The sequence below is a fragment of the Trachinotus anak genome, unplaced genomic scaffold (genome assembly GCF_046630095.1).
Source record: "Trachinotus anak isolate AG129_WGS33_773 ecotype Australia unplaced genomic scaffold, CSIRO_AGI_Tana_v1 ptg000004l, whole genome shotgun sequence".
Taxonomy (NCBI): domain Eukaryota; kingdom Metazoa; phylum Chordata; class Actinopteri; order Carangiformes; family Carangidae; genus Trachinotus; species Trachinotus anak.
Window position 1 is genome coordinate 15,202,332 of NW_027273855.1, and position 21,215 is coordinate 15,223,546.

The window sequence follows — 21,215 nt, forward strand, 5'->3', positions numbered from 1 at the left end:
GACTTTGATGCCCCCCTCCCTTCTTCAGTCACATCCTTATCCCCGTTAGAAGCCCTAACCTACACAGACAGGAATATCCTGGCTCGTTGTGACCCTTATCACATTTCTTTTTCACTTTTGGAAGCAATTCAATCTTTAATTAAGATTTAAAATGTGCTAAATCCTATTTTGCCTTAACAAAGAGAACCACATGCTATCAAAATCATCACAGAGCCTCATACATGGTCAGAAGCAAAGGTCAGACGGTGACGTTAGCGTCCTCCAGTGGCATAACATAATGACAGCAGACAACCGGGACAGGCAGTGATGTGAAGAATGGCATGACTTTATTATGTCCATAGCTCAATGTTAGACATATGGGATTTGATGTGGTTATAGAGACATGCCATACAACCATTATTAGGTCCCCTTTTAAGCCAAGTGCTCCTTCCTGCTGGAGGAAGACAATAAAACCACTGAGAACGCCATTTTTCTGCATACAGGAGCCATGCCTTCTCTTAGACCTCTACATTTTTTTTTTTTAGTGATTGTTGTCGCAGATGCACTGACTATTTACAGTGTTTACAATAGTGATGTCATGTACAAAAGAGAAATAAACCTTTACAAATATTTGCATAAGAAAAACAAAAAACAAATGTCTGCCCTTAAAAACAATCCAAAAAAAAGGAAGATATCCAGTTATTAAAAATCCCTCCCGTGATAAGGTTTAAGTGTGGTAGGTCCAATGAAGCAAAACTTTGGGAGCACACCAGGGATACATGCATCGACATTACATCTCCAGGCTAATATCTGTTCTTACGCTGCTTCCCACTCACAGGCAACAGTCTCAAAGATGTCTAGTCTTTCACACTTGGAAGTTGAAAATGGTGTCAAATCACACACAAACAGGCCAGTCATGATACACAGTCTCATCTACTGCAGAGTTAATTGACACACACCTTAACTACCAGCAATAGGTCCAAATCAATAACCCACTCTCCACCCAAATGCGGGCATCAAGGTGACGACATTAAAGTGACATCAGAGTAGGTGAGAGGAAGTGAAGATGTTTCCTCTGAACTGAGGCCTCCGTGTGGTGGATTAAAGCAGCTCAAAAGCAGCTTTAGGCCAAATTGTGTTTCAGGCACAGATAGACTTAGGCATCATGTTTCTACTTCCCACCAGCACTTGGCTGCTTGGAAAATAGAGGAACATCTGGACAGAATATGGCAGTCTGAGGTACTTCAGGGTCAAGGGGCACAGAGCTGAGAGGTTTAAGTGTATCTACTACCCACCCACTATCCTCCTTTTACATTTCTTTTTTTTTGCTGAACTCCTTCATCGCAACAACAGTCAAGATGTGAGCAATAAATACTCGCTGAAATCTAGTACTTTCTAACATATATTATGTGCAAAAGAATGAATTCTTACCCGCAGCCCTTAGTCCGACTGTAAATCTTAGAACAGTGTGTGGGGAGGAAACTGATCTCTACAAATTGGAAAACTTCAAAGATATAAAGAGCAAATGCAAATGAGGAAGGAAATGGTTTTTATACATATTCTTATCACTTGATGGCAGCTTTTTTTTACTCATGTTCTTCTCTTCCTCCTGTGGTATCATGAATGAGAAATGAAACAGTGATGACGGAAGTACGCCTTTATGCTGTCTGCTGCTGCTGCTGATAACGACATGTTTGGTGTATATATATATATACTAGGCGATAATTACTGTATGCAGATGGTCAGTGAAGATGATTCAGTATAAAAACCTAGAAAATCAAGATTTTCAAAGCTGTATCCTCAGCTATCACAAGATAAGTTTGTGTTTTAAAACTGATATCTAAGTACAGGATAGAAGCAAGCATAGCCAGAAATGGTAGGCTGTTTTGGCAGATTAGATAAAGAAGCAGTTTTTGATTTTTCTCTGTGTGTTTACAATACAGTATGTTGAGAATAGGGTCAATGTCTGTGGTTAGGATCAGTATATTACTGGAGTAAACCACTGGCTACTGAGTCAACTGACGATGACAATTTCTGCACAAACTGATTCATTTTTCAATTCATCATTCACCCATGCATGTTACTCCTACACCTTCACAGGTCTGATACTTGATCCATGAATGACTCTATGGCTAAACCAAAAAGGAAAAGACATTCAAGGCCATTTCTGTAGTTGTGTTATTGAGTGTGTGTTATATTTCACCGAGCACCTTTGATAAGACGAAAAGCACACCAGGAGGGCACTGAGGCAGGAGTTACTGGATGCTGCCATCTAGAGGAATTACAAATGAACTGCTGATGATTTGGCCAAACTGAGTCCCCAATTTGATGCACAGTCACTGACACAGCCACCTTAAATCCAATTACCACATGTAGAAAATAAAGTGCATTTTTTTGGCTGTTGTCAAGTGATGGTCCTACTTTTGGGGAAATCAGACTCTTTTACTTCTGAGGTGAATTTCTTTCTGAAATGAAGCATGTGCTTCCTAAGAAAACCAGTAAGCACCAATAGTTGTAGTGAAAGTTTCGGAAGTCAAACACAAAGAAAAGAAAGGAAACAAATGGGTCTTGATCAATAGGATTATAGGTAATATTTTGCATCATACTATTCTGATAACCATGCACTTGCAGATCCAACAACAACCCATCTGGGACTAACTGGGGGCAGAGACGAGATAAATCAATATCTTTCCCTGACATGATCATCACAGCTTCCTATGAAAGCAGTTTAATTGTCTTTCCAATGTTTTGATAGCAGGGCAGAGCAAACCCCTCGTCCATAGTCACTGTCTCTCTCTAGATCCTTTACATTTAGCTTTGTAACTGCTCACTGAGCACACAGTAAAGTTCATTATTGAGTCTTTAAAGTCTCATTGGGACTGCACTCGCTGTGTCAGCCATAATAAAGAGTCCATAGTTCCATAACTTGACTGACAGTCGTATGTTATCCTCAGAGCGTAGGCTGCAGAGTGGGATCCAGACTGCCGTCCCGCTCTGGAGACTCTATGTAGTTGGCCGACTCCTGGAGCTTCAGCAGCATGGCCATCTGGAAGAGAGAGAGGCAAGCTGCCGGTTAACATGTTTTGTTTTCCAGGGTTAGATTTGGCTTGGCATAGATGAAATATTTCTTGAAATCCATCTCACTAGTGCACACTTAAGTTTACATGTCAAATGTTCCTATGATTATTGAGATAATCTTTTCACTTATGAAACATCAGAAAACAGTGAAAACTGCCCATCAGTAGGGGAACTCTTAATACTGGGTCAAGAGCAGACATTCGTTGAACTGCAAGCTTGTATTAATCTCACAACAAAAGGCTGTATGTGAGAAGATACCAGTCAACTAGCCCAATGTCATCAGCTCTGTGATTGACTGACATATGACAAATCAATGTGGGACATTTATTGGGAAACTTTTTAAAACATAACTTAAGTCATTACTTTCTGCTTCATTTATTTCACACCGCTCTGGAGTTGCTGTGAGCCAGTAAAGCTCAGGAGGAACATACATAAGCCACCGTAGGAGACAATTTTAATTTGTGTTTTTGTCTTTTTCACTGTTTCTATCTGGCTATAGTCGGTCATCCTTTAGGTGTGTGTGTGTCGAATAAAAAAATGCTGAAGATTCATTTCCTGTGCTGCAGGCGTCAGTCTACAGTTAACAGCTGCTATTTCTATTATTTCAGTTCCCTCTATCAGTATTTTTTTCCCCACTAAAAGGGAACACCTTAAAATATAGACTGCATGAGCCCAGACATACAATTTTCAGTGGTGCCTGTTCTCCTTTCATTTGCCCTGTGCAAAACTATGGTGCAGTCTTTTAGTAAATAAGAACACAATTTGACTGTTTGGTGCCTATAATCCTCTTAATCTATTATCAAAATTATTTCTCAATGAATCTTCTCTTGATGGACTGATAAACTGACATCTGCTCTTAACTTGTCCCCCACCTCAAGAGAAACTCACCAGTGGGTCTGACTCGAGTGTGCTGGGTGGAGGTGTATCTTTGGGGGGCTTCTTCTCCTCACTGGGTGCACCTATGCTGGGGGGAGGTAGGTGAAAGAGTCTGGACTGGTCTTGCTGTGCATTGGGCCATGGGAGGGTGCCTCTCACCCACTCCACTGGATCCTCCCATACTGACTTCTGTCCGTGGACCTGAGGGAACGGATAGAAATGTATGTAAAACAACATGTGAAGAGTGACGGAGTTGACTTCTTGTTGTTACCATTAATGTTGCACTTTGCGGGGTGTCTGTGTCCGTGTTCACCTTGATGCCATCTTTGGCTCCCTCTTGGAGGTACGGTATGATGGAGTGGTTCCACAGATCAATAAACCACTGCCTGAACTCTCCCACTGATACTGGGCATGACAGGAAGAAGCAGGGACCTGGGGGAGGCAGAAATTTCTTTTAACTACTTTCCTGAGTTATTTCTCGATGTTACAGATCCAACCAACCCTCCTTTTCGCTGTTTTCTACCTTAACTGACCCTGCGTCCACTGCATCTCACCTATAAGGAAGTCTGAAGTGCTGTGTTTCTCCAAAAACGTGTGGAGGTGGTACCAGAGCTGAGGGACCCAGTCGAGTACATGGAGGAGAGCTTGGTGGCATGTGGAGTCCTTCTCCTCCTCCTGGTAGGCCTCCACAGCCTTACGGTGCAAGTACCTCAGCAGGAACCCATTTGCTGGTTCCACATTGTTGGAGAACATCACCATCCTGTGACCATATACACAAACTTTTTGTTAGCTTCATTTTTCTATTTAATAATGTTTCAAAGTCAGAGGAGGCATCGTAAACATTTTCTGGCTTTGTGCTCACCTGAAGCTAAGGTGCAGTCCATGGTTAGATGTCATCTTCACTGGCTGATTAGTTGTTCCAATGATGTATGGACTGAAACATCAACAGAGGAAATTATGTATTTTTTTCTGAACCAAATCTTATTTGAACTCTTTGGTGAAATACTATAACTGCTTGAACTGGCTTACCATTTGTGATACTTGCAGGTAAGTGCTCCATTAACAAGCTCAGTGATGGCTGCTGAATCACTAATGTCATCTATGATAACCACCAGTGGCATCTCTCCTCCACTCTCTCTGTCAATCTGATTCGCTAGGTTGGACAGATACAACTGCAAATCCTGTGACAGCAAAGAAAAGTGAATATATAATTTTCAGTATCTATAAATCAATATTCAGAACTCACTATGAATAAAGAGACTTCAAAATAACCGGCTGGTAAAAAATTCATGTCATGTGTTACCTTCTGTGACTGGCGGTGCATGTTGAAGGTGACAGCAGCGCTGCGACCCAGGAGACAGGACTCATGGTCGGCCTCAGACGAGTCTGTCCAGCTGCGCTGCAGGAGGTAGTGGGCCAGACGCTGAGCTAGGTAGGTCTTTCCTGTCCCACTGGGCCCAGACAGAACCAGACGTCTGTGCTTCAGCAGCAGGCTGATGTAGTGCAGCATCATGGGCTTAGGAATCAGAGTCTCAAACACCAGTGAGTCAACGCATTTTTCTCTAAGACCTAGAGAGAGAGGCAGACATAGGAGGGGGAGGGAGGGAGAGGCAAGAGAATTTATTGAATACTTTAACAAGAAAGTCAAACTTGAGTTTACATCACAAGGCAATGCAGTGGTGAGCAGGGAGCATTTTGAAGAAAAGGTTGCCAAAGAGAAAACATTTTAGACATGACTAAATCTATTTTCACAATGTCTGTGTTTTCTTCTTGTTTATCTTCTGTGTTTGATTTTCTCATAACGTGGTTCATATATAATCTGTTTCAACAGCTGACTCTTCAGGATGTCAGATCATCTTAAATCACACCTCCATGCACCTGCATTACCAGGAAAGGATAACCAAATTTCAACAGTAACATGACATCTCAAAGTTGATATTTATTGCATAGCGATATTAACGGAAACAAGTGGCTGCTTAAGAAGCTCATAAATAAACCAAACCAAGGTGTTTGACAATATTTGCCAATTAGACACAATTTTAAGCCAAACTACAAGTGCAGTTACTATTATCAGGTGAGGACGCTTGCTAACCTTTCAAGGTGACGAATATTCGAGCTGAACCACTGCTGAGACAACGATAAGGTGATGCCTGAGGTTTGTCCCCTCCTATCACTCTCAGGCCTCCCTGGGTCAGCTGGTATGTATGCAGTGAATCACAGGACAGACCCAAGCTGGCTGTCGGGTCCACTTGAGTTAGGTAGTCCTGAACAAAAGAAAAGGGAGACATAAAATGACCAAAGTTAAAGTGGGTGACTTTTGATCTATCAAATCACAGCTACTCGTTGTCAGAACCAAGAATGTCTACACAATGAAAGAGGATGATTACTGACTTACTTCGAAGGTCTTAGCTATAAGAGAGTCGAGACAGGCCCAGTCAGTCCTTGCATTGACCAGCACTGAGCCAAAGTAAAACTCCTGCTGCTGTTTACTGTCCTACAGAGATACAGTGGGGGAAAGAAAGAGTGCAAAGTTTCTAAGCAGTTCAATTTAAAGCCAATGACTTTACTGAATATTGTAGCTAAAGGTGTTCAGTGTTTACCTCAGCTTGATCTCCAATGCGGACCAGTACTTGTGCACACATGTCATCCCGCTGCGAAGATACACTCAGCATGTCAACTGGAGACACGTCTGAAAGAGAGGGGTAAACAAGGGACGAATGAAAACTAACTTTTTTCATACATGTCATTATATTGGAGAGGATTCTGTTCATCTCTTACCTGGATCTTTACAGTCATTCAGACTGAGGCTGAAAGACTTGGTGAGGGACATGCTCATCGGCTGCCTCAGCGAAGGCCCCAAGAGAGAGGCCAGGCCTGAAGGCTGGGAGGTGGAGGAGGTGGGACCAGAGCCTGGGAGGTGAAGCTGACTTCCTGTTTTCAAATGGTCATTCTCCGCCTTCAAATTCTCCACCGTTGACTGAGAACATGGGCCAGTGAAAACTTTAGTAACATTAATACACAAATGCACTTTGAATATATAGCTTACTGACATAAAGGCAAAGCAAACCTGCATGTTGTTCATGGCTTCTCTGAGCTGCTCCAGCTGATGAGCGGAGTTTAAGGCCTCCAGTCGGATGTCTGTCAGTGCCCTTTCTTTCTCCCAGAGTTCTGACCGTAGATCTGATACAGCTGTTTCCTCATTGTCCCCCTCTTCTGTAGTCTCCATGATCCTGGAGGGGACAGGATGCACACATTAGGACACCCATGCAGACTATACTGGCTTTCTTACTGCTGAGCTGACAGCTGGTGTAAGGGGTTTAGGTACTTACACAGAGGAGGTGGCAGAAGCTGAGGTTTTGAGGGATAAAGGCTGATTGTCCCCTTCTTCTCCCCCCTCATGAGGCATCTTTGGGGAATTGGGAGCTGACGAGTCCGGGGTGGCGATTTCCTCTATGTCTGAGTAGGTTTTTGAGCCTTTCTTAATGCTAAATGCCTTGTTGAAGGAGCTCCTCAGCTACATGGAAACAGAGGGGCAGGGAGTAGGAGGGAGAGACAGAAAGACTATTGAACTAATATTCAGTGGTTAACTGTATTTGTTACCAAGAGGATAAAAAAAGGATGTGTTAGAATTGTTAATTTGACACATGCTAAACATACAGGAATAGTTTGTCTTTTACTGCAAACACAATCAGATTTTTGTGTGAATTAAACAAAAAAGACATGTTAATTAATGAGCTTCAGAGATGCAGATTTAGTTTGCTTCGACGAGAACGACGACATCTTTTTCCTGTTTCCAGTGGTTATGCTAAGCTAAGCTAACTGTCTCCTGGTGGTAACTCAATATCTAATGGACGAACATCAGAGTGATATCAACTTTCAGCAAGAAAATGAATAATCACATTTACCAAAATGACAAACTATTCCTTTAAGCTTTCAATATTTCCTGCAAACAGGCCAAAGTTACAGTCAGTATATGCTTTTGCAGATTTAGTATCCAAAACGACTGTTTATAAAGATGGGCGATATGACAGGTTCCCAATAGTGAAGCCAAAACGTCTTGATTGCCCCCTAGTGGCTGAATGCAGTAAAGGTCATAGACCCGGCCCCCTCCATGTAAGTAAATGGGTCATGGTTCTAATCACGCTGATATATGTTCAAGTGATATGTTTGGTTTTAATTTTTATTATTTGATGCTATAAAATACGAGTGTAACATCATGATTGACAGCTGTGATTGACTTGCAAATGGGTCGGATGATACTGTGGACCCACCAGCCAAGACTACGTCACCAACGCAAGATGGCAGTGCATGTATCTGAGATATTTTGGCCTCATTTCAGTACAGCGGGAGGAAGTGGAGACGTGTCATCCATCTTTATATACAGTCATTAAAACCCAGCTGCTGGGTGAGAAAGGGTTACATGGTAAAGCTGGATGTTGGTCACAATACTGCCTGCACATATTTTTTACAGAAGGATACAATACACAATTAAGCATGGCGTAAATGTAGAAAAACATAACTGAGAACTGAAAACCACTTTTAGTGGAACATCATGTCTACTGATTGCCACTCTAACTGAATTACAGCCATTCATTCATATTAAATATTCACAGAACGGGCAGCCAATCAGTAGCGTAGGCAGTGAATCAGCAGAGATGGAGGGTACTTGAATATTGTGTTGCAGTTTTAGATGGCCCATCATGCTGCATGACATAAACTTATTGAGGCTTTATAGGGACACAATGACTGCACTCACCTCAAAGACCTAAAACAGCAGAATAACACAACACAGAGGAGGGAAAGACTGGTCATACTTTATATTCCATGCTGCTTTGTCATTATCATGAAGGAGAACAGACTGAACACAGACAAACACCAGGCCATGAGAGTAAACACTGCATCTCGCGCAGAGTGCATTCATTCTTACCCAGCTCTTCTTCTTCTTCTTCTTGGCATCTTGGTCTTTCAAGCTGCCGACACTCGACATGCTGGTCAGGCTGTTAAGACTTGAGATGCTCTCACATGAGTTCTGACGTCGAATTTGCATATCTGGGAAACAAGAAAAATCAACATCAAAACACTGGTAGATGTGCAGAGAGACAGAAGTAAACAGCATCAGCTGGTAAATGTCCAAACCTTTCATGTTATCTGGATTGTTTAAAGCTCCATGTATGACAGCCTGGGCCTCTTCATTCCTGGACTTCAGAGCTTCGATGGTCTCCCGCAGCTCCACCAGCTCTGAGTCCTGCACAAACATTAAATTAATAAACGTCAGAGAGCTGGGCTGGGATGGATCAGTTTGTATTTGTTGCAAAACTCAGAGCCGTGTAACTGAATTTAGATTTTAGAGAAGCAAACTAGTTTAAAAGTTTCATCATCTGCGTTTTCAATCATGGTCAAACTTTTTCACATTTAAATATATTCAAAATCCTTAATATTTTTGCACATTATTTACATTTTGTAAATAAAAAAAATTTACATTTTGTAAATAATCGCATAATGTAGCATTTCACTGTAAATGGTAGTTCTAAATGTTAATATTAAAAAAAAATACTGATATATACAATACTTTTTTTAGGGAGGAGTAGTACTGCCTGATGTTTTAGTAAATCACTGCAACTCAAACCCACAGTATGAGGTCATACACCTGGTGGGCTTGAGCTCCCTCATGATGTTAACAGTTCAAAAGGACAAAGGGTCCAGAACAGCAAAGCCTCTCTGTGCCGCTTATTGTGCGCTAAAGTCGATCCCACTCCACTATAAATGGAGCCACTGGGCCCATCTCCTCAAGGTTAAAGAGCCTGTGCTCCAGGCTGAGCTGCACAGGTCAGCGCGCTGGCACGAACAACAAAGACTTTCTGGAGCGGTCTAGACGGGGCTTTCAGTGGGAGCAGCAAAGCATGAAGCACGGAGAGAGACTCCTCACTTCTACACACACACTCACACAAATACACACTGAACACTGCCTCAGGCAGTGATCAGTTTATTCGCACCGAAACTGATACAAAGGCAGAAGAACGCAGGAATGTGATGTTTGCTGTGAGTGCACGTGCAAATGTTTTGCACTTTGAGCTTATTGTTCAGCCTAAAGTGAAGGTTTTTTTCCCCATTGATCCGCTGTCCTCTTCTCACATGAACCCTCCCTATGTAACTGCAGCCTCGGCCTCTCACCTACATTTAGCTCCTCACTGCAGGCTGTGATCAAAGTCACCTCTCTCCATGTTTGCACAAACGCTGCCTCCTCTTAGCTCATAAGACGGACACAATGGTGGAATGCAGCTGGAATTCAGGTTTGTAAGTGTGTGTGTGTGTGATGGGTTTTGTTACCTTCTGCTCATGGCTTATTGACAGACTCTGAAGCCGAGTTGTCATCAGTGCCAAGCTTTGCTCAAAGGCAGCCACCAGATTTGCCTGTTTGGAAAAGAAGAAACATAAATTAAGTGCAAAAACATGAGCAGACATTAAAATTTTCCCCAAAAACCTATATCTATGTATATTGTCTATAACTGGAAACTAGCAGGATATAAATCTACCAATAATTTTTATCATTACTGATTTCTGAAAGAACAACAGAAAGCACAGGGAGACTAACTAGAGCTTTACACCCTTTGCGGAACAGATTTTACATTTGTGTTGACTTTTATTCCTTGTATACAAGTTGTTAAAAAGCTGAATAAGACACATAGGCTGAAAAGCATGTCTCCTGTGGAAAATTCTCCTCCTCCCTAATCTCTCTCACACACACATCCACTTGAGCTCAGAGGAGGAAAAGAAAATGACTTTCCATTCTCCTTTATAGACCATAGCAATACACATTATATTGTGATCCGTACATGTTTTGCCTATTCACTCCCCTTGCATAATATGGTCAAACATGCGCACACGCACCCACACCCACACACGCACACACGCACGCACGCACACACACACACACACACACACACACACACACACACACACACACACACACACACACACACTTGATTGACTTGTACAGCATAATGCCTGTGCTGTATTCATGCAGTTGGACTAATGAAAATGCTGACAGGGTGGTCATTCAGAAACAACCTTTTAGAGTGGAGAGAAAGGGCGAGGCACCTGTGTGTGTATCTGTGTGTGGCTAAGCTAAGTGGCTTGGGGAGAGGTTCAGGAGGAGGTTAGCATTATTCAGGCCCCGCACAGATAAGAAATGTGCTGAGACTGCACAGAAATGATCTATGACTGACATACCACAGCTTGAATATGAAATCTCTCTCTGTGTGGCTCTTTGCTATTTTATATGAAGGGTAAATTCCTTGACTTGTGTGAGATGAAGGGCAACAGGAGGTTTGGATGAAAGGCAAAGGATTGAGGTCTGAACCCATTGACTGGCAAAAAAAGCAAAAAAGAAATATGAGCATAACCACAGGTGCAATAATGGTACACTAACCTAATCTGAAAGAGGTTTAATGTACTATGTAATTCATGTTTCGTTTTACATTAAAATAAACTATCACTCTGTGACCCTGTGACAGAGTGACAGATACAAAAAATGATCAGCTAAAATTCTTCTAATTGTGGAAAAAAGTGAATGAAGGCAGTGGTAAAAAAAAACAAAGCTGAAGCCACCCTGACATTGATCCTTGTTTGCCTGCTATCCCTTGTTCAACGCTGATGGTGTCTGTATGAGTATCAGTTACCTCAGCCTCAGGGCCCATGTGATCGAGGTGGACAGTTCATCAAGATGAGTGACAAGTACTGGGGTGTAAAATCAGAGGGAGGGGCTAGTACTAATTCTTCAGTTGCCTCGAGGTAAAAGGCTGCATTTTGTAGCTTAAATGATGACATGAAAATGTCACTTAAACAGATTAGTGTCTGGTTGGATGGAGCCATGTTTTTCCTCTTTCTTATCAGATCATTTTTTTCTTATCTAAGCACTAGTTGAATTTGCTGTTTTCAGACATTCTTGCTTTTCTCATGCGGTTGACAGTCCCAGGCTGTCTTTTGTTTTGTTCAGTTTTTTAATAAAAAAAAAAAAGCAAAGCTGAAATGAGTTGCCAGTGGTGGTAAGTTTGGTATTTTCCTGTATTTTCATTGTCATAGACATGTGCACACAATGGAAAATTGTATTTAAGAGTTGAAATGCACTTGGGAATAAAATGTATTTATTTATTTAAGAATACTCCCTGCACACATTACAAGAAAACTATGTCGTCAAAATATGTCATTCCGGCACTTTGTTCAAGTGGGCGGTGTCATGTTAATGAGGTTAGCAGACAAACAGTACATACGTTTGCTGTCAGCTGTGTAGTCAGGTTAGACACCTTCTCCTGGGATGACTCCAGCTCTCTCCTCAGCTTGCGGATTTGCTGTGAGGAAGAACAAGAGAATGTTGTATTATAAAATAACCAAGGGTATTAAAGCTGACAATGGCTGGCATTACATGAGTGACTACAGGGGATGGTGTTCATGAAATGAATGACAGACTTGTTCTCCTGCAGACAACAGGGATGAGAGTGATGGATGAAAGGAAAGAAATTGATGAGACAGAGAAGAAGAAAGCACAGGAAAGAAAACTTACCTCTCCCTGAATCCTTTCCTCAGCCTTTGGAAGCAGGGGGAATAAAAGTCAAGATGTTAGATAAGGCATAGAGGGAGATGAGAGGAAAGGAGGGGAGAGGAGAGGAGAGGAGAGGAGAGGAGAGGAGAGGTTTCCAAGGGAGAAACTCTGGTTTTTAGTATGTACTGTTCAAAGTGTGAGACGAGAACAACCCATCACTGTATGCACAAACATCTATACGCAGTCATACATAAATACACACAACACCACATACTGAACTGTATCTACCTGAGTCTGAATGCCGCCCACACTCACCGAGGAGTAGCTTGATGAGGCGTTGGATGCCAGAGAGAGTACAGACCCGTGAACTGAAAATGGAAAGTTAAGAGCAACAAAATAAACCAATAAGAAGCTGCCTTAGAAACACAACAACACCTAACAGCACATTATATAACAGATGTCAAAATAAGTCGACTCACCTTCATCAGGTTCCTTGTCCCTGAAGGATCCAGAGCGAACCATTCCCATGCTTCGGGGACGCTCAGCAAGTGACAATGTGCTGCCCAGCGGAGATGCTCCATATAGCTCCATAGAGGCATCATGTGTCGGGATGCTGTTGGATCGAGTCATTCTTGGAGGTCCACCGACAGGGCTGGGTACTAGTAAGAAACCAATGTTATACATGAAATTAGACCTATGCATAATTAGTGTAGCACTGTTCTAGTCAGTATATATTAGAGTGCGTCTATGCTTATATAAGATTATATACACACCAATGCTGGTCTTAGAGGTGCGGGGCAGGGAGGTGGGTGAGGACAGCAGTGGGAGAGTAAGCGAATCGGTCATACTGAGAATAGTATGGGAGTGTCTCCTCTCTCCTTTCTCCTTCCCTTCCTCCTCAACCTGGGAAGCACCGCTGAAACTACGCAGACAGGGGACAAAGTAAGTTATGTTGTGGTAAGAGTTTGTGTACCGATGGCAAATAAAGAAACTGTCACACATTATGCACTTGTTGTTATACATTAAAATTCATGTACAATGTACATTTGGCAACAACATGTTTAAGGCTATTGGAGAGAGAACACAGAAAAGTCATATGCACCAAAGCCTTAACATAAAAAAATCTGGAAAAAAGTTTAAATATGTAAAAACTAACTATTTATATGTTTAGAACTATTACTGTGAACTACATCCGCAGCAATTAGTTGATTATCGATTACAATCGGCAGATATTTAATCTTTAACTATTTTGATAATCAATCTAATCAGTTTTAGCCCTTTTTCAAGCAAAAATACCAAACATTTGCTTGTTCCAGCATGTGACTCTTTACTGCTTTCATCATTTTTATATGATAGTAAACTGAATACCTTTGGGTTTTGAACGGTTGGTCAGACAAAGCATGAACTCCGAAGATGTCACCTTGGACTCTGGGAACTTATAATGGCCATTTTTCACTCTTCTCTGGTACTTATTTCAAATGATTAAACGAGGAAATAATTTGTAGTGTGACTAATAATGAAAATAATCATTAGCTGCAGCCCTAATGTGAACAATGATATCTCAATATGAGGTTAATATTATTATACAGTATAAAGATACAAAAATAATAGTAATTTAACGTTCATTCCCACCTAAGACCTTTGCATGGCTCTACACTGCATAAACTCTGCATTACTCTGCATAGATGTCCAGTGAAATTCTGCATTACATATACAGCACCAAAATCAGAGTGGAAAGACTCACAAAACACTGCCAGTATGACACAAATGAGATACAATTTTGAGGGGATTAAGGCAGGGTTTTGGAATACAAGTGAAAGGAATGATGTCTAATAGCCCTGCAGGCAGGATTAAGACAGTCTGTCATTCAGAACAGATCTTATCAATGGGATCTCAGTATGTGTATAATTAGAAGACTGTGCCCAAATGGCGTCAAACAATCACTGCCTGACAATCTGGTGTATGAAGCGTGTAGCTGTACGTGCATGCGAGTGTGTGTGTGTGTGTGTGTTTGTGTGTGTCTGTCAACTTACCTTAAACCTTTCTTTGGCAGAGTGTTTCTGTCTCTCTGAGAACTGTGGAGATTAAACAATGTCATTATTTAACCACTGGTGCAGGGAGTTATTAAACTCTCAAGAACAGGCAGCAGGCACAAAGAGGCACAGTAAGACTGGCAGACAGCTGGTGTCAGCCAGTAATTACGACTTCAGTCAGTGGGCCTGGTACAACACTGATAATAGGCCTGTAGTAATAACAGCCTGGCGAACCCTCAGTATATGCATCCAAGTGGTTGCCTTTACTTGTTGTTTGAGTTCATAATGTTATTATGATTTTTTCCATTTTATGATTTGTATCATAAAGTAGTTATGTCTGTAGAATTTGGGAAATAATTAACATCTCATATTGCACAGTTTGTCTGGTTTTCAGATTAAATCACACACACATCCACGCACCTTGAAAATAATATTCTTAAATATATGTTGTGATATAAGACCATCTCTACCAATTTATCTCCGTTTTGTAGGTGTAGTCGAGTGTTATTTCTTCCTCTTCATAAATACCACTGCTGTCAAAAAACTCCATACCTTTTTCAGTATTATTTTGTCATTAAATGCCAAATAAATCACCTTTTCACAGGCCCACTCAATAATATGAGGAGAATGTGTGATTGTAGCAAAGAAAAAAGTGTATAAGATATCAAAACCTCTCCCTGACCACTGATACCACCACTGAGCAATGAATGATGCTGGTGTAGTTACTCAGCTAGCCAGTAGATGGAGCTACATGGCAGTAGTAATGAAATACAGATGAAAAAAAAAGAACATCAGCTTTCTGATAGTGTTTTAAATATGTGCATGGTTAAAGATAACATTTCAGCAGAATTGAACTCACCTGTCTGTGAGAGTCAGCGAGACTTTACTTCCGGAGCTCCAGCTGACAGGAGGGCCTCTGCCTTCCTGTCTCTCTTTGTCTCTGGACTCTAGGGTCGTGTATCCTCTCACCAAACTCTCCCTCTCCCTATCCTTTTCTCTGTCCTGGGGCTCTGGAGCCAGACTCATCTGGAGCGGCAAAGACTCCATGCTCCGATGCAGCCCAGACAGACGAGGGTAGAGCAGGGGAGAGGTGCTCCCTCCATTACCTTCGACCCCGAGTGAAGAGACCTGCCTGGGCCCCAACCCTATCCCAGAGCTTGAGAAGCAGGCTGAAGAGTTCACATTGAGTAATGGGGCAGGGCTGGGGGTCAGGCAGGAGCTAGTGGAGCTGCCTGCTGAGCTAGCCAGGTCCTGGAGCTTAGAGTAGGGAGGAATCTTTGGAGGTAGGGAGTCCTGTACCCCCACCTCCAGGCTGTTGGAGTTCAGCTTGTCAAGCTGGGCCATTGATGGAGGCTTTGCTAGGCTGCGCACCCCAGATAATCTAAAGATAATACAAGACAATGTTGAAGCAAATGCATATTCATAAATCGTTTTGTATGTTCAAGTGTTTGCATCGGTTGATAAATTACTGCATGTATATTTTATAATGTATAATAGTAGTATAATAGTATATGAACTTTGGTACCTGTGTGTGTTGGGTGAGGGCAGATCTATGCCTTTGCCACTGCTGGGAGGTCTCAGCCCCTGTAGCTTCCCTCCGTTCTCTGAGGGTGTCTGAGCAGGACTGCCCTTCAGAGACCCACTGCCGCAGTCAGAGTCAGATACTACAGCTTTGGCTTTGGCTCGCTCTTTCTCTTTCTCTCTGTCTGTTTGATTGACAGGACTGGGACCAGGGATCCCCCGACCCCCTGCCTTACTCAGCCCTGTTCCAGAATTGAGCCCTGAGGCGGGTTCTTTAAGCCTCGAGCCCTGGGGCGCTGTAGTGGAGGGTTTGATCAGTCCAGAGCCTGTGTCCATGGTGGTGCTTACGGGGCGAGCTGAGCTTGGCCGGGTTAGAGTCAGGGTGCTTGTCTTGGCAGGACGAGGCAGAGAGCGGTACTGGAGAGACGTCCTGGCATTTGGGGACAGAAAACCACTCTGGTCGCTGCTTGAAACATCTAGACTTGTCTTACGTCCTCCACCACCACCAGCCCCTGGTTTGACAGGAATACCCGATGTTTTGGGAATCTTTCCCACAGTTGCAGAGCCGCTGGGTATGGCACTGCCACCTGTACTCATCACAGTGGACGTACTGGCATTGTTTGTCCCATTAGTGGTAGCTGTGGTGGGTTTCTTGAAGCCAAAGCTTCCACCTGTTGAAGGCCTGACCAGGCCGGATGGAGGTTTACGTTGTTCACCACCACTAGTGCCATTCCGGTGGTCTTTACCAGCATCAGATGAGGAGCGCTGAAGACCTGAAGTCTTCACTGCTAACCGGGACTTATCCATGGGCTTCCCATCTGACTTTACTGTACCTAGAGGAGTAGAGGAGGAAAAAAATCACTAGAGTAGCATGAACTGACTAATGCCTGAACAGCCTCTTGTGGTGAGAGAGACTAACCAAGCCATATTAGGATATGATATCTTATCTGAACACCTACAGTGTCTGACTGTCAGCTGATAAGAGTATATCCCTCTCTGAGCAGACAGACAGTGTGTGGACCAGACTCACAGCCAGCTTCACCCTCACACACACTGTTATCATGCAGTTACTCCTCTTTTCCATCCCAATGAACAAAAATAGTTTTCTCTGGCTTTCCAGTAAGAGCACGTCTGTGTGTCACAGCTGTGGAGTGCTGAGATTAACATGTGCAACATGGCTGTGGAAAACTGGTGTTCACGTTCATGAAGCGTGTCTGTGGGCACGAAACTGCAGAAACACCCAGTGTAGCTGAGTTTCTCCATCTCTTGAAGACTCTTTGGGGAAAGAGGGTGGAGTGAAAGATAACTTGGTGGAACAGGGGTGATTTTGTACACTTACGTACATTTCCCTGTTGGCAAATTAATTGGACTTGTTTGGAAGTTATTATGAGAAAAAACAGTCTATTAGACACATGTGCACTGTATGTACCACCCACACAAGTACAAGTCCACACTACCCACGCTCTTAATTTGTATCTAATGGGAGTTGTTAAGGGAGGTTTATATATAAGGCATTAACTGAGTCAAAGAACTGCTGTTGAATGAGACCCACCGGCGTGCTGCCTGGGGACATCTGGAGTCACTTAAGGGTATTTATAAACCCGCAAAAAAAACACACACACACACACACAAAGGAGCAGACATATATACCACACACACTCACAGTTCTCAGTGATCAGATCATATAGGAATGTGACACTGACAACGCATTACGCTTGGAGTTCTTTTGTAAATGTGAAAATTGGGTTTACATGTCAAGTCATAAACTCAATCCATCGTATAACCGCAATGTTGCCCATTCCAACAACATTAGGCTGCAGAAACGCACACTGTTGGCAGTGACACACACTGACAGAACCCAGGTTTGTTATAACTTTGACATATATGAAGCATGATTTACTGTAACCGGCTGTGGAGACAGTGGAGCTCACAGTTTGACACAGTGGCGTGTGTAGAAGAGACTGTGAATCACCACATGTCTCGACGCAAGAGGCCTGCATGTCTGAGGAGGTGGAGATCTGAACACGCCGATGAAATTTAGACATAGTGGCAGATAGACAAATCCTTTGCATAAAATGTCTATCACTGCTATCTGTTAAAGGAAAATTGCTCACTTCAATTCTCCTCCCCTAAGTTGTCTTCTATTTAAGGGGACTGTGGGAGAGATGAGAGCAGTGGAAAGAGAAAAATATGGAATGACGATTAATACTGTACACACAGATATACTGTAGAAACAAAAGCCGTCTCATTTCTAGACATCACGATTCTGCTGACATCGTCTCACATCAACCATCATACCCTCAACATGTGTGGTTGTTGAGAAACAGTATCAGTGTTGATTTGTATGTACATGGGAGGGTTGTAAACATTTGTTGTTTGTATGCTAATTCTAGCAGGTATGCAGTGCGTTCATGCTAAAGTGACAAAAATCTGTAAACTAAATCATTATGCATTATACTAAAGCATTTGAATGTCTGACTTTACTGTTAATGGACACTATTGTCCCATGCAATGCACGGGGGAAATAGAGGCGATGCGCACAGCTGGAAAAAATTAACACACAAATAGTGGACGGTGGTTTAAGGGCCCCACCAAAATAACAAATAAATTATTAATTCTTTGGAAAAACATTTTAATTTCTCCTTGTTAAGTTTAACTGGCAGTAGTCAAGACCGGCCAATTTCAATTTTATACTTGTCTCAGAGAGCTTTACAATCTGACCAACACACAACACCCTCCGTTGATGATTGAGGAGCAAGAGAGTTTGCTCTTACAGGACAGACATGTATATGTATGGGCTAAAGAGAGGTAGCAGTGGTAAATTTAAGATATTAAGTAAATAAAATACATAACATATAAAATTAAGTTAATTTTACATTTAATAAGTTAAAGAGTTTGAGGCAAAGTGTTAAAATGTTTGAATGAAGACAATGTACCTATTCCTGTAAAGGCCTATTGAATCATTTTCTGTTCGTACAAAATAAAACTTGAGCTGAAACAAATCATCATTACTGTCCTAAAGGACTCTCAGACTGTGGGAAACAAGACTCATGTCTAGTTTCCTCCAGACATGACCCTTAGAATTGGTTGTCGCTCTGGAAGTTTCTCCCATCTCCACACAGGTGCTTGGTCACCTCTCTTTCCAAGGCCCTTCTCCCATGATATCTCAGTTTGGATGGGCGAGCAGCTCTGGGTCCCGGTTCAACACTTCTTCCATTTAAGAATTATGGAGGCCACTGGGCTTTTGGGAACCTTCAATTCAGCAGGATTTTTTTTTTGTATCCTTCCCCTGATCCGTGCCTTGACACAATCCTATTTCTGAGCTCTATATGCACTTCCCTCGACCTCTTGCTGTGGCTTGGTTTTTTCTTTTTGTCAGCTGTGAGACCTTTTATAGACAGTTGTGTGTCTTGCCAAATCCAGTCAGGTGTATTTACCACAGGTGGACTCCAATCAAGGTGTTGAAACATCTCAAAAATGATCAAGAGAAATGGGAGGCACTTGAGCTAAATTTCAAGTGTCATGGCAAAGGGTGTGAAGACTTATGGCAATGAGATTTATACATTTTTTTTTAAATAGCAAAAATTGCAATATCATTGCTTTATCATTATGGAGCAGATTGAGGGATTTTTTTTTTTTTTGTGATTTTAGCATAACAAAATGTGAAAAAAATTGAAGGCGTCTGAACACTTAATTCCACATAATATGGAAATGTGACACAGTGCTTGTCTGTTCTTGGAAATGCTACACACCACCCTGCCAAACCTCAGTAATGAACTGAACTGAAGCATGAGCAATAAAGACTCTCTAACTATCGAAGGATGTCTACCCCTCTTTGGTTAAATTCATGAGTTCCTCCACATTCACAAGAACCATTTCCAGTCTGTTTTCACTTGACCTCATCTTCTGATTAATTAGAGTCTGAAACTTGGTGGTGGACTGAGTAGCCTTCATAGCAGATTCATACTGTTGATATCAGTAACAATAACAGCCTAGCTCATAGATCACAGGCTGGTTCAACACACTTGTTTGGCATATCTGTCATTTCAACAGCTGGCAATGCAAACACAGGACAGTCCCACAGAAAGAGAACTATTTACACAGACACCGCCTATCTAGACTGGCACACAACAGAACAACTAATATCCTGTTGTTCTGGTTGTCTATATGTGTGTGTGTGTGCTTACGTAAACAACACACAGATGGTTAGCTTAAAAGGCAGCTGCACAATCGTCACTATTGTGCTCTATGTGTGTGAGAGTGTGTGAAGGGTGACACTCTTTAAGGCTGGCACAATCTCAGACCTGTCTACACACACACACACACTATTACAAACATACACACTGTCTCTGGTCCAGTTGTTTTGGGTACAAGGCCTTTATCTTAGTACTATAAATTCTCTCTGTCCGACACAAAAATAAAGCTTGGATAGGAAAGGCTGGCCCAATAGGAAGAAAAAAAATACTGTTGGTCAGTGTGTGTGTGTGTGTGTGTGTGTGTGTGTGTGTGTGTGTGTGTGTGTGTGTGTGTGTGTGTGTGTGTGTGGTTGGCTGGCAGGAAGGGAGTGGGTAGTGATGGGCGTTTGATACATGGCACCACTTTCTAAAGGCCCAGAGGGTGGGCTGCAGCTGTGGATGAATGTGTGGGACAAAGACAGTGTGTGTGTCTGTGACTGTGTGTGGGTGTGGGACTGCTAGAAAGACGGGAATATTAAAGGACAGCCAGAGAAATGTGTCAGTCTGCTCAGGTTATGAAACAATTTCAACTGTAGCTATATATATTACACCACACTGTGTGTGTGTGTGTTTCTCCACTTACCTGCTACTTTCAGCCCACTCTGAGAGGTGTGGGTGATCGGGGATGTGACTCCCACAGGTGGGTTTCTTCCTTTCTTCAATGCATTTCCTTGACCCAAGGTTTGAGGTTTCTTTAGTTCGCCCTTCCCCCCTTCCAGCCCCTCCCCTTGCGGCCTTGTCCTTTTCCATTTATTGGCTGATTCAGACTTGAGACTTCCTGTATCGTAAATGCTGCTGCCCTGGCTCTTGCGGCTGGGTTTGGTATCATCAGAGTCCCAGGATAGACCGCTCTCCACCAGAGATCTCTTCTCTGCATCTGTGCGCATCTAGAGAGAGAATGACAGACATATGCTTAGAGACACTGTGTAGAGCAAATGTTTAGGAAGTGAGTGT

The 21,215-nt window shown here is 42.4% G+C and overlaps 1 protein-coding gene across 12 annotated transcripts in view; it reads right to left on the reverse strand.

Moving 5' to 3' along the window:
• Positions 1–309: 309 nt before the first annotated feature.
• Positions 310–21,215, reverse strand: part of nav1a (neuron navigator 1a) — a 100,794-nt gene continuing 79,888 nt past the window's right edge. For 8 of the 12 annotated variants that reach the window (XM_071476303.1, XM_071476307.1, XM_071476314.1 and 5 more), the window contains 23 exons: positions 20,845–21,148; positions 16,031–16,859; positions 15,365–15,886; positions 14,506–14,547; positions 13,246–13,394; positions 12,952–13,131; positions 12,761–12,840; positions 12,204–12,281; positions 10,261–10,344; positions 8,861–9,178; positions 7,263–7,447; positions 7,001–7,163; positions 6,712–6,910; positions 6,534–6,622; positions 6,329–6,427; positions 6,026–6,197; positions 5,237–5,502; positions 4,963–5,114; positions 4,796–4,867; positions 4,488–4,693; positions 4,247–4,365; positions 3,946–4,134; positions 310–3,025 (listed from right to left, as the gene is read on the reverse strand). In XM_071476303.1, the coding sequence (XP_071332404.1) occupies positions 2,930–3,025; positions 3,946–4,134; positions 4,247–4,365; positions 4,488–4,693; positions 4,796–4,867; positions 4,963–5,114; positions 5,237–5,502; positions 6,026–6,197; positions 6,329–6,427; positions 6,534–6,622; positions 6,712–6,910; positions 7,001–7,163; positions 7,263–7,447; positions 8,861–9,178; positions 10,261–10,344; positions 12,204–12,281; positions 12,761–12,840; positions 12,952–13,131; positions 13,246–13,394; positions 14,506–14,547; positions 15,365–15,886; positions 16,031–16,859; positions 20,845–21,148 (4,593 nt within the window). In that variant the 3' untranslated portion in view covers positions 310–2,929. Of the gene's footprint in view, positions 3,026–3,945; positions 4,135–4,246; positions 4,366–4,487; positions 4,694–4,795; positions 4,868–4,962; positions 5,115–5,236; positions 5,503–6,025; positions 6,198–6,328; positions 6,428–6,533; positions 6,623–6,711; positions 6,911–7,000; positions 7,164–7,262; positions 7,448–8,860; positions 9,179–10,260; positions 10,345–12,203; positions 12,282–12,493; positions 12,518–12,760; positions 12,841–12,951; positions 13,132–13,245; positions 13,395–14,505; positions 14,548–15,364; positions 15,887–16,030; positions 16,860–20,844; positions 21,149–21,215 lie in introns of all 12 variants that reach the window. The other 4 variants (XM_071476312.1, XM_071476313.1, XM_071476310.1 and 1 more) reach the window with 4 other exon arrangements.